This window comes from Hypanus sabinus, chromosome 18 (genome assembly GCF_030144855.1).
Source record: "Hypanus sabinus isolate sHypSab1 chromosome 18, sHypSab1.hap1, whole genome shotgun sequence".
Classification (NCBI taxonomy): domain Eukaryota; kingdom Metazoa; phylum Chordata; class Chondrichthyes; order Myliobatiformes; family Dasyatidae; genus Hypanus; species Hypanus sabinus.
In genome coordinates this window covers 58,226,322-58,239,139 of record NC_082723.1, presented here as the reverse complement: position 1 = coordinate 58,239,139, position 12,818 = coordinate 58,226,322, and the positions used below count along the sequence as shown (strand labels likewise).

At 40.8% G+C, this 12,818-nt stretch overlaps 1 protein-coding gene across 1 annotated transcript in view; it reads left to right on the top strand.

Annotated features, from left to right (window-relative positions):
- LOC132407255 (uncharacterized) overlaps positions 1–12,818 on the top strand; it is a 78,442-nt gene that overhangs the window by 17,617 nt on the left and 48,007 nt on the right. The window contains exons 4-5 of the mRNA XM_059993516.1: positions 9,192–9,359; positions 12,548–12,652. Of these exons, the coding sequence (XP_059849499.1) occupies positions 9,192–9,359; positions 12,548–12,652 (273 nt within the window). The remainder of the gene's footprint in view (positions 1–9,191; positions 9,360–12,547; positions 12,653–12,818) is intronic.

Below are 12,818 nucleotides of genomic sequence, written 5' to 3'. Positions count from 1 at the left end.
AGGTGATAGAGTCACTGAACACTGCAGCACAGAAACAGGCTCATTTGGCCCATTTAGTCTGTGCCAAACTGTTATTCTGCTTAGTCCCATTGACCTACACCCTCCATACCCCTCCCATACTTGTACATTCAAACTTCTCTTAAATATTGCAGTCAAATCTTGCATCCACCACTTCTACTGGCAGCTCATTCCACCCTCACACCGTACAGTTCCCCCTCAGGTCACCTTTAAGTAGTTCTTCCACCGTTAACCCCATATCTCTACTTTCACTGGCAGCTTGTTCCACACTTTCACCACCCTCTGAGTGAAGAAGATCACCTTTGCATTGCCCTTAAACATTCATCTTTCACCCTTAACCCATGACCTCTTGTTATTGTCTCACCCAACGTCAGTGGACAAAGCTCTCTTGCATTTACTTTATCAATACTCTCGGTATTTTGTACATCTTTATCAAATATCTTCTCATTCTCTTACACTCCAGGGAATGAAGTTCTAACCAATTCAGATTTTCCCTATAAGTCAGGTCCTCAACTCACAGCAAAATCCTCATGAATTTTCTCTGTATCCTTTCAATCTTGTATCTTTCCTGTAGGTAGGTGGCTAGAACTGGACACAATATTCCAAATTTGGCTTTACCAATATCTTGTACAACTTCAGCATAACATCCCAACTCCTGTACTCAGTACTTTGAGTTATGAAGGCCAAAATGCCGAAAGCTCTTTTTACAACCCTATCTACTGGTGATGCCCCTTTCAAGCAATTATGGATCTGCATTCCGAATCTCTTTGTTCTACCTCGCTCCTTAGTGCCCTGTCATTCACTCTTTAAGTCCTACCCTGGTTTAGTCTCCTAAATTGCAACACCTCACACTTGTCTGCATTAAACCCAACTGACATTTTTTAGCCCATTTTTCCAGCTGGTTCAGATCCCACTGCCAGTTTTGATCACCTATGTTGCTGGCCATTACTCACCAATCTTGGTGTCGTCCACAGATTTGCAGATCTAGTTTACCACACCGTCATCTAAATTACAGTATTGGTATAGATGACAAGCAACAATGGACCTAGCACTGATCCCTGCATAACACCACTAATCATTGGTCTCCAGTCAGAGAGGCTACCACTTTTTTGGCTTATCCCCTTAAGCCAATGTTGAATCCAATTTACTACTTCATCCTGAAAACCAAGTGACATCATGTTCTTTATTTTCCTAATGGACCTCATTCTTCTGGTGCCTCCAGAGCAGTTTACGCCTGAATGGTGAAACTTCCAGTCCAATAGTACCTTAGCTCATCAAACCAGTCTGGTTATTTTTGGATAGACGGTGCAGTTTAGATCCTGTGGGCTCTGTAGTTCCTTTTCATTGGGGCCATCAAGTCTCTGTCTTTGCAGAATACATACAAGAACATGAAATGTGACCAGGAGTAGGCCACTCTCCTATCAAGTTTACCCACACCATTCAGTGTATCAGATAATTCACCCCAAGCTTCAGCTCCTCTGTGCCAGATCCCTATTGCCCCCAATCCCCTGCTTTTACAAACAAAATATCTCTGCTTCCTTATAAGCTAACCTCAACTCTTTGGGGCAGAGAATCCCAGAGATTCTCTGCTGTCTGAGAGAAGAATTGATTATGTACCTCAGTTTTGAATGACTGACTCCTTGAAATTGTATCCCCTCATTCGAGATTCTTCCACTAATGAAAACATCGTGGCATTTAGATTTTCATGTCCCGCATGGATCTTCAGTATTTCAGTATGACCAAACTGCTTAGCTGATGTTGATAGGAATCCTTTCATCCAAGGATTTGCTTAGAAGCCTTGTGCAGATTTCTTAAGACCTTAAACATTCAGAGAAGAAATTATGCAAGAAAATTACTGCAGTTTTTGGACTGGTGTTGGTTGCGATTATGAAGATGATTAGACAGTCTTTAGTCCAACATTGGTACCTTTTACAGCATGGAGGGTGCAGGCCCCCTTCTGATCACCTTCTGATCTTTCCCACAATAATGATACGCTGGTACCTGGATTGGGAATGCTGTACTCACTGGAGAAAGTGCTGTTTACAATGACCAGAACTCCATGTATTTTGCCAGGAGGAGATCTGTATTGGAGTTGGCTTTTCTTTCTCACCAGTGAATTGTGCCTTTGCAGACCTCTGCACTGAGGTCACCTGGAAAAATCATTTGTTTCAACTCACATTCATGTTGAATACCTGGTGCACAATTTGCGTGTTGTTTCTGCCGAGTGCTCACCTCACCTTCTTGGCCATATCTGCTAAGAAGGGGGCCTATTTGCTAAAGACCACAGAGTACAGGTTCTGTTGTGGTGGTCAGTTATCCTTGGGAGTGAGGAGGGAGTGGTTGTTGCCAAAATCACTGAGATGCTAAATTGGCTTATTCACAACTGCAAAGTTCATTCCAAAGTCAGTCTTCCTCTTCCAACCTCCCCTGCAGAAGATGCATTCATTTGAGCCTCAAACCAGTCAGCAGCCACAGTGTCAGAGCATCCGAGATCCCAGGCATTGAAAGCAGGATGGTGTTCATATCTGTTCATGAAGCTGCTAGTGTCCCAGATCTTTGGTTTCATAGTGGAGATTACTGGGAGGGGTTATTTGTTAAACACCAGCTATTGAGCTAGGTAGATTAAGGTCTTTAGTGTCATTCTAAATGTTTCCTTCTTCATTTTGAATATTCTTAAGTGATCTAAAGAAAAGACTTGATGTTCTCCTGTGACAGATCTGGGAGAAGTATGGTTAGTTTCTCCAGTGTCGAGGAGAAACCACTTTGCGAACTCCAAATGCCGTATACTGGATTGGAAGAACTCCGATGAAAGACTGGGTTCCTGGATGGTGGGAAGGGAAGAGGTCAAGTATTTATTTCCACAAATGCATGGGATATTATCATAAGGGGAGCAGTAAATGGGGACTAGACAGTGGACTAGGAAGTTGCAAAGGAAATGGTTACATCAAAATACTGAAGCAGAGGAAATGCACGTCTGAAGGTGGAATTTTGTTGGGAGCTGGGAGAATTTACACAGGATAATCTGCAGCACTCAGAGGTTGGTGGGCTTGGAAGTAAGGCTTGGTTGCAGGGGGATGGGCCAGAATGGTTCAGGAAAAATCTTTTTGTAAAGGCTGAGAATAATTGGTTGGGTGTTATCGACGCTCTTAAAGCAGGGCTGTTGATTTTAATATTTAATAACATAAAACGGGCGGCATGGTGCCCTGTTGGTTGGCACTGTTGCCTTGTGGGATTCGGTGAAAACTAGAGTTAAGATTGGATCAGCCATGATCTTGTTGAATGGCGGAGCAGGCTTGAGGGGCCGATTGGCCTACTCCTGCTCCTATCTCTTATGTTCTTATGTAAACAGTTTGAAATAATACAAAATGGAAAAGCAAAAAAAAAAATGCATTTAGAAGTATTCTGGAATCAAATTACATTCTAGGAAAAGATGGAAATCAAGCATATTTAAAGTTTCAGTTAAGGAGAAATGGCAGGTAGACCAATGGCTGTGATGGGATGGTGGCTAACTGAGATAGTGGTTCAGGCTTGTTAGTGTCTAGTGAAAGCTTATTAATTACAGATAATTTATCTGGTTCACCTTTCCATCTCCAACACCTAATTGCTGTTGTTAGAGCAGCTTTCCATACAACTGCACATCAAAGTATATTATCAAAGTATAAATGTCACCATTTACTATCTTGAGATTAATTTTCTTTCAAGAAAATAAAAACCAATTTATGAAAAACTATACATGGACAAAGACTAACAAACAGCAAAGGTACAAAAGAAGACATACTGCATAATTTAAAATAATAAATGAATAATATGGAGACAGGGAATTGTAGTGTCATCGAAAGTGAGTTTGTAGCTTGTGAAATTAGTTCAGAGTTGAGATGACTGAAGTTATCCATACAGGTTCAAGAACCCGATGGCTGTAGGGTAATAAATGTTTCTGAATCTGATGATGTGGAACATTAAGCTCCTGTTCCTCCTGCCCTATGGTAGGAGTAAGAAGAGAGTATGGTCTGGATGGTGGGGGCCTTCTTGTAGCCACTTGGATTGGGTTGTATTCTCCACTTTCTGCACATTTTTCCATTCCTGGGCATTGGTGCTTCTATACCAGTCTATGATGCAACCAGTCAGGATATGCTTCATTGTATGTCTATATAAGTTTTTTGAAGTTTTAGATGACATGCGTGCCTTCTTTGTGATGGCAATTATATGCTGGTCCCAGGACAAATCCTTTGATATAATAATGCCAAGGAACTTGAAGTTCTTGCTCTTTTCCACCTCCAATTCCTGAATGAGGACTAGCTCTCGGACCTCTAGCTTCTTCCTTCTGTGGCCAATCATAAGCTCTTTGGTTTTGCTATCGTTAAGTGAGAGGTTATTGATGTGATACCATTCAACGAGATTTGCAATCTCTTGTATATCGGTTCATCACCACCTTTGAATCTCACCAACAATAGCAGAACTTTAATATTGTATTAGAGTTGTACTTGGCCATGGAATACTGTAAATTGAGTAAAGCAGGAGGCTAAACGCACAGCCCTGTAGTGCACCTGTGCTGATTGTGGGGGGATGAACATCTATTGTTTTCCCACAAGGTGGAGGAACCCATTGCTACCAGCTGTTGTCCCTGTATTTCCATGGTTTGTACTTGTGTACCAAGGTCCCCCTGTTCTTCAGTATTTCCTAGAATCCTACCATTAATGGTATATGTCCTAGTTTCATTGATACTCACAAATACATCACCTCACTCATATCTGAATTAAAATTCATCAGCCCATTTCAGCAACTAAGACTACCTATTAACAATAAGTCTATGAGTTTACATGATATCTGCAAACATACTGAGTATGCTCCTAAATCCACATCCAAATCATGAATATATATTAAAAATATATCCACTGTCATGACTTTGGAAACAACCAGTATATTCATCCATAGCAAGCTGTGAAGAGTTACTCGTTTTGGTGTTGAATAATACCAGCCAGGACACTGGGTGTAACTGTCACAGAACTCTTCAAAATAGAGCTGCTCTATCTTCATTGTTCAGAATGGAAAAGGGAACTTAGGTCACTAGGAGAAAAAATGCACATCAAACTAATCAGATTTAAAGCTGTCAAGTCACTTGGACCCGAAAGTTGGTATCCTAGGAAGATAAAAGGAATGGCAGAAGAAAATGTGGTTGCAATGTCTAGGATCTTTCTAAACTCCTTAGATTGCTGAAAGGAATTAGCAGATTGGAAGACTGAATGCTTCTATACAAGGCAGGAGAGGGAGAGACTAGAAAACAGACGTAACCTAACATCTGTTGAAAAAATGCTAGAATCCTTTATTAAGGAGCGAGGAACAGGATGTTTGGAAAATTATATTATAATTAAGTGGAGTCAGTGTGGTTTCATGAAAGCAAAATTGTAGAGATCAGCTTTTCTTAATTATAAGGTCCATATTTGGTTAGCTAACCAGTAGAGAAAGAAATAATTTTCTTTAGTGTCATCAAATTTGTTACAAGAGTAGAGTATGAATCACAGTTAGATCAGGGTTTCTATAATTACATTTGTATGGATGACACCATGTATGGGTCAAATAAACACAGCAGATAAGGCTAATTTAAATCTAATTTAGAAACTTACACATTTTTCACAGAAGCTGGAAGGCTTTATTTGGTTGGAAATTAAATATTTTTTAAATACTCTTCTGCAATTTACTGCACTGCTGTTTCCTACTCAGCTTTGTCCACAGCAATTCCTGCCAGGTGCAGGTCAGTGGGACGAGGCAGAAAAATGGTTTGGCATAGCCAAGAAGGGCCATAAGGCTTGTTTCTGTGCTGTATTGTTCTATGGTTCTTTGAAGAGGTGATCTGGGATGTTCCTTAAATCCCTGTGGATGTAGATATCTGGTTCTTTTACATGAATGACTTGTCTGCATGGAGCTTCATCAAAGTAATTGTCTAAATAGTATCAGTATACATTGAATTTGTAATGTTTTCACTGCTCCAGTGATAATGTACATTGTGCTCAATTAATTTTATCAGTTATTGGAGAACTGAAATAATTTATCAAAGTTATTTCCACAGTATCAGCCATGGGTACTTTAGTAAGCAGCATCGTTTTAAGAGGTTTTTAAAATCTATCGATACTCAAAGTTGGCAGATTTTGGACTGCATTCTCGGGTCATGAGTACAGTTTCCCTGTAAGGAAGCGGAAGTGCAAGAAGGCAAGTCGGTCTACAGTTATGATTGAAACACATTTAATAAATATTTAATTTCCAACCAAGTTTCAGTGAAAATTGTGGAAGTTTCTGAATTAGATTCAAATTAGCTGCTGAGTTTATTTGATCTATACATGGTGTCATCCATACAAGTGTAATTATAGAAACCCTGGTCAAACTATTCTGCTGGTAAATGGACAGTCTCTGGAAAATGAAACTGAAGACCTCAGAGCCAGTTTGCAGTACCAAAGGAACATCAGGGACTGTTGTGTACTTTGCTTCACGGAACCCTGGCTCACCATTGCCATTTGATACCAGTACTACAGCCGGATGGCTTCACCATTTCTCTGCAAAGACAGGACATCTCAGTCTTTTAAAGCTAAAGTATGCTTAATGATTAACTCATTGTGATGCACAGGCATGTCAGTTCTCTCACAATCCTGCTCACCCAACCTAGAGCATCCAGTGATCAAATGTCATCCATTTTATCTTCAGAGGAAGTTTTCCGCCATCATACTGGTAGCAGTGTACATTTCACCCCAGACCAATGACAGGCAGGCTCTGGAGAAGCTGAGCACTGATCAGCAGTCACGAAGCCCCACACTTGGATGCCTTCCTTTTCATTGCTAGGGATTTCAAGGAGTCTTGACCACTGTAATACCACCATCAAGAATGCTTACTGTGCCATCCCTCGCCCACACTTTTGGTCCGATCACCTGGCTGTATTTCTTCTCCTGTTGTATAGGCAGAAACTAAACCAGTGGACCAAGAAGGGTGAGGGAGGTGGAGGAGTGCTTAGAGCACTGCTTTGAGCTGGTGGACTGGACAATATTCAGGATTCATCTTCAAATCTGAATAAGTATGCCACAATTGTCAAGAACTTCATCAAGACTGTGGATAAGTGTGCCTTCGAGAACATAGTGGACGTACCCAAACCAAAGACCATGGATGAATGAGGAAATTCGTAGTTTGTTGAAGACTAGATCTGTGGATTTCAAGACCAGTGATTCAAAACTATACAAGAAGTCTAACTACGACCTATGGAAGGCTATTTTAAGACTGATTAAAGCAAGTCCGATTGAAGTTAGAGATGGAATTGGATGCACGTCAGCTCTGGCAGGGTTTGCAGGCCATTATTCCCTAAAAGGCTAAACCTAACATCATAAATGGCACGATGCTTTATTGCTAGATGAATTCAGTGTCTTTTATGCACGTTTTGAAAGGGAGAATAAAACTACACTTGTGCAAATCCCTGTAGCATCTGGTGACCCTGTGATCTCTGTTTTGGAACATCTTTCAAGAGGGTGAAACCTCGCAAAGCATCAGGTCCTGATGGTGTATCTAGTAGAGCACTGAAAATGTGCCAGTCAACTGGAGAGAGTGTTCAAGGACATCTTCAGACTCTCACTGCTGCAGTTGATGGTCTCCACCTGTTTGAAAAGGATGACAATCATACCAGTGCCCAAGAAGAACAGGGTGACTTGCCTCAATGTCTATCATCCAGTTACACTCACATCTACTGTGGTGAAGTGTTTTGAGAGGTTGGTCATGGCCAGAATCAGCTCCTGCCTAAGCAAGGACCTGGACCCACTGCAATTTGCTTTTCGACACAATAGGCCTACAGCAGATGCAGTGTCACTGGCTCTCCACTAAGCCTTGTATCACCTGGACAACAGCCATTTCTGCTGTTTATTGATTACAACTTAGTGGAGCTGTACCCTTAGTACTAATAAACAAGCTCCAAAACCTAGGCCTCTGTACCTTCAACCGGATCCTTGACTTCCTCGCTGGGAGGCCCACAGTCAGTGTGGATAACATCTCCTCACTGATAGTCAACACTGGTGCACCTCAGGGTCTGTTAGGAGATAGTACAATACCAACAGTACGATTGTTCCTTTTTTATATGTCTAAGCTCTATCCATACCACTGGTCTTAAAGAGCCTTCAAAGGCATTCTCCATCTTTACTGACAATCTCCTTGGTCAATGGTGCACTGTCCCCTCCTCTTTCATATCCATGTCCTCAATTTTATATTCTGGAATGTTGAGCTTCCCATTTTTCACCCATGTTTCAGTGAATGTAAATATGTCATTTTCCTGTCCGCTGAGAAACACTCCGAGTTCTTTTGCCTTGTCAGTCAGGTTTTTTGCATTAAAATATTTGCAATTTAAATTTCTAAGCCAGCTACGTGCCTTATCAAGTACTCTGCCGATTAGATCAACCTAGTTTACCTCTATGGCAACATATAAGTGGCTGCAGATGCTGGGAATCTATAATAACACAGAAATTTCTGGAGGAACATTTTGGTCAACACAGCATCTACTGATGAAAATGGACAGTTAACATTTTGGGTCAGAATTCTTCATTTGGTTTTACTGTAGTCCAGAATTTGAAGGAACCTTGTCCTTAATGTTCATCTAATTTGTGTCCCAAGCCCTACTAAATTTGCTTAAATGTTTCCTGTGGAATCTCCAGGAATTAAAGATGAACTTCCAGGCTTCTACTGTGAGCATTCCAGGAGTAAGACCTTTCTCTCAAAGGACTATTTGACAAGCAGTCCTGCACAGTTAGTGACAAGAGCTCATCAATTCCAATTGGCCTTGGGTAGAGAGAAGTTGAGCCTATGGCAAATAAATAGGTGCAGTGCAGTTGGGCCGTGAGCACTAATGACAAAACATACTGGAATAGCCCCAAACAGATTTGTCAACCTGAATTGCCCTGTTCAAAATTCCAAGGTTCTCAGCATCTAGTTCAGTGTTTGAGGCAGATATAGGAAGACAAGATAGCATTTGTTGAACATTGGGGTACTGACACTAGTAAATACAAATATTGATATAGACCTAATGGGTGAACATCTATGAATTAATGGAGGAAAGGTTATTTTCAGTTTGTATTTGGCCATCTTGAAGTTGGAACCACTGTTATTTTTTGGTCTTGTTTTCTCCCCCTCTACCCCTCTCCCCTCATCAACTGTAGGATTCCAAGGAGTTACTGAATAAGCATCTGTATGACACTGTAAACTTGTACAATTTAAACTGCTATGAAGTTAAGAAACGAGAAAGGATTTTGATGGACCTTACACAAACCTTGAAGACCATGAAGAAGGAGACACAGTTTGATGAAGAGGAGCGCAATGATCTTCAGGTAGTTTTCTTTGAAAACCATTGTTCATCATTGTCCTTCTGCAATTTAAAAAAAAGTGTAATGAAACCTCTGTTCATGTTCTGGTTTGATGCATTCTTTATTGAATATCTCAGTTCAGAGCACAAGGACAACCCAAAGTTTCTAGCTGCCTGTTACTTTAATTCTCTTTTCCACTTCCACCTGGGCTTTGATTTCCTATATTATTCCAGTGAAGCTCAATGTAAATTTGAGCAATAGTGCTCAATATCTCATTTTTCACTTAGGTAGCTTACAGTATGAACTTTGAATTTTCCTGTTCAAGATAGCCCATCCCACTGGCGTCCTTATCCAATATACACTCAATGGTCCAGCTAGTTTTACCTGTTCACATGTCCCATCCACTGTCCCCTCCTTTTCTCCCCATTTGATATCATCTGCTCCCTATCTGGTTCCACCTATTGCCCACCAACCTCTGTCCTGCCCCTCCATTATACTGTTATAAACACAGGCAATCTTACTTCTTCCTTCTCAGTTCTGATCAAGGTTCTTAAACTGAAACTGTACTTTACATCTTTTTCTACTACCGATGCTGCCTGATGTGCAGAGTTCTTCCAACGATTTGTTTTTTGTTCCAGATTCCAACAGTTGCCATTTTTTACCTTCAGTACTGTTCTTCTGCCTGAGCACTTACAGCTCTGGAGACTCAAAATCACAGACTTACAGCTTTAGAGGTTTTGTGTCAGGACCAACCAGTTCTGACGTGAGGCCATCTATGACTCAATTTTTCTCTTCCCACTAATGCAAGTCAATCTCCTAAAGAATTCCAGGATTTCAGATTTATAACAACTGCTATATTCTACATCTCATAAGAAGTGCTCCCAGGAGCAGGCCATACAACCCTTTCCATTTGGTCCGGAATTCAGTAAGAACATCGCAATTTCTGTGTCTTTAGTCTGCTTTTTCATTTGATTACCATAGTCTTGGATCCTTTCAATATCCAAGAATTTATCAATCTCAGACAAATGACTGAACTTCCACAACTCCATAAGATAATTCCAAAGAATTAGAACATGATAATATTTTCACTCTAGTTTTAAATGGTCATTCCCTTGTGCAATAATTCTGCTTTTGGCTTTTGAACTCTCCAAGCAGTTCACCTCAGAGTCTTATTGAATTGAATTGGCTTTATTACTGACATCCTTTGTATACATGAGGAGTAAAAATCTTTATGTTACATCTCCATTTAAATATGCAATGTGCAATTTATAGTAATTTATAATAAATAGTATGTACAACAGGACAGTCAATATAACATAGAAGTACAGTTATGTCACCATGAATTAATCAGTCTGATGGCCTGGTGGAAGAAGCTGTCCCGGAGACTGTTGGGTTTTATGCTGCGGTACCATTTCCTGGATAGTAGCAGCTGGAACAGTTTGTGGTTGGGGTGACCCAGGTCTCCAGTGATCCTTTAGGCTCTTTTTACACACCTGTATTTGTAAATGTCTTGAATAGTGGGAAGTTCACATCTACAGATGCACTGGGCTGTCCGCACCACTCTCTGCAGAGTCCTGGTACAGTTCCCATACCAGGGAATGATGCAGCCTGTCAGAATGCTCTCAATTGTGCCCCTGTAAAAAGTCCTTAAGATTTGGGGGCCCATACCAAATAACTTCAACTGTCTGAGGTGAAAGAGTCGCTGTTGTGCCTTTTTCAACATGCAGCCGGTATATACAGACTATATGAGATCCTCAGTGATATTTATGCCGAGGAACTTAAAGCTGTTCACCCTCTCAACCCCAGATCCATTGATGTCAATAGGCGCTAGCTTGTCACCATTCCTCCTGTAGTCCACAACCAATCCTTTCAACTTCCCAAGCACCTGCTCTCTAGTAACAGCAATTGCACTGACTTCTGCCCCCGACACTCAAACTTCTGGCATACTGCTGGTGTCTTCCACAGTGAAGTCAGATGTAAAATACTTACTTAGTTCATCCACTATTTCCTTGTCCCCCTTCCTACCTCTCCAGCATCATTTTCTAGCAGTCCAATACTGTACTCTTGACCATCTTTTACTTTTTATATATTTGAAAAAAGGTTTTGGTATCCTCTTCGTATTTCATCTTTTTCCTCCTAATGGCATTTTAGTTGCCTTCTGTTGGGTTTTAAACGCTTCCAAATCTCTAACTTCCTACTAATTTTTGCTCTATTATATGCCTTAATTTTCGCTTTTATGATGTTTTTCATTTGCCTTGTCAGCCATAGATGTGTCATCCTCCCTTTAGAATACTACTACTACTTTGGGATATATCTATTTCAAATTTCAAATTTCTCCCAGAAGCTCCAGCCATTGCTTTTCTAGTGCCATCCCTGCTATTGTCCTCTTCCAATCAACTTTGGCCAGCTCCTCTCACATGCCTCTATAATTCCCGTTATTCCACTGTAATACTGGTACATCTGACTTTAGTTTCTCCCTCTCACATTGCTGGGTGAATTCTATGGTATTATAATCACTGTCTTCTAAGGGTACCTTTACCTTAAGCTCCCTAATCAAATCCAGTTCAGTACGTAACACACCTTAATAACCTGTCCCCTCATCTACCTTTAGATCTTTCAGCTCCTCTGCCGACTATGGCAGAGCATTCCAAGATTCACTACTCTTACCTCTGTTCTGAAAGGTCACCCCTCAATCTTGAGGCTGTACCCTCTAGTTCTGGATATCCCCATCATAGGAAACATTCTCTCCGCATCCATCCTATCTAGTCCTTTCAACATTCAGTAGGTTTCAATGAGATTCCCCCGCATTCTTCTAAGTTCCAGTAAATATGGGTCCATAGCTGCCAAGTGCTGCTCATGTGTTAACCCCTTCATTCTCAGATTCATCCTCATGAACCTCCTCTGGATTCTCTCCAATGTCAACACATCCTTTCTGAGATATGGGGACCAAAACTGTTGACAGTACTCTCAAGTGCAGCCTGGCTAGTGAATTATAAAGCCTCAGCATTATCTCCTTGCATTTATATTCCACTCCCCTTAAAATAAATAGTCTGTGGCTTGGTTTCTGTAACTCTTACTGCAAAACTATCTAACTTTCTTGTTGCAGATTATCTATGACCTGGTCCCCAGTATGGATTTTCTCAGAAGAGTTATCCTCACCTGCGTTCCAATGATTGGCTCCAGTTGCTCTTTATTTTCTTCTTTATTTGTAGACAATCCGTCAGATTGAGAATAAAATAGAGAAGATGGATACTAAAATCCATGTTGCGAAACAGATTTATCAGATGTACCAGGGCATCCTGGAGTGCTTGCACAGGGTGAGTGAGGGAATGTGATCTTAATATTGACTTCAGTTTTTATACAGTTGCAATTATATTAAACATTGCAAGGATCTGGCTTTCAGGTAGTTTACAAAAATTGCTGTTATTCTGTCCAAACACACATGGCCCTGTCTTGAAAGTGTATTAGCCCAGCTGACTGGAA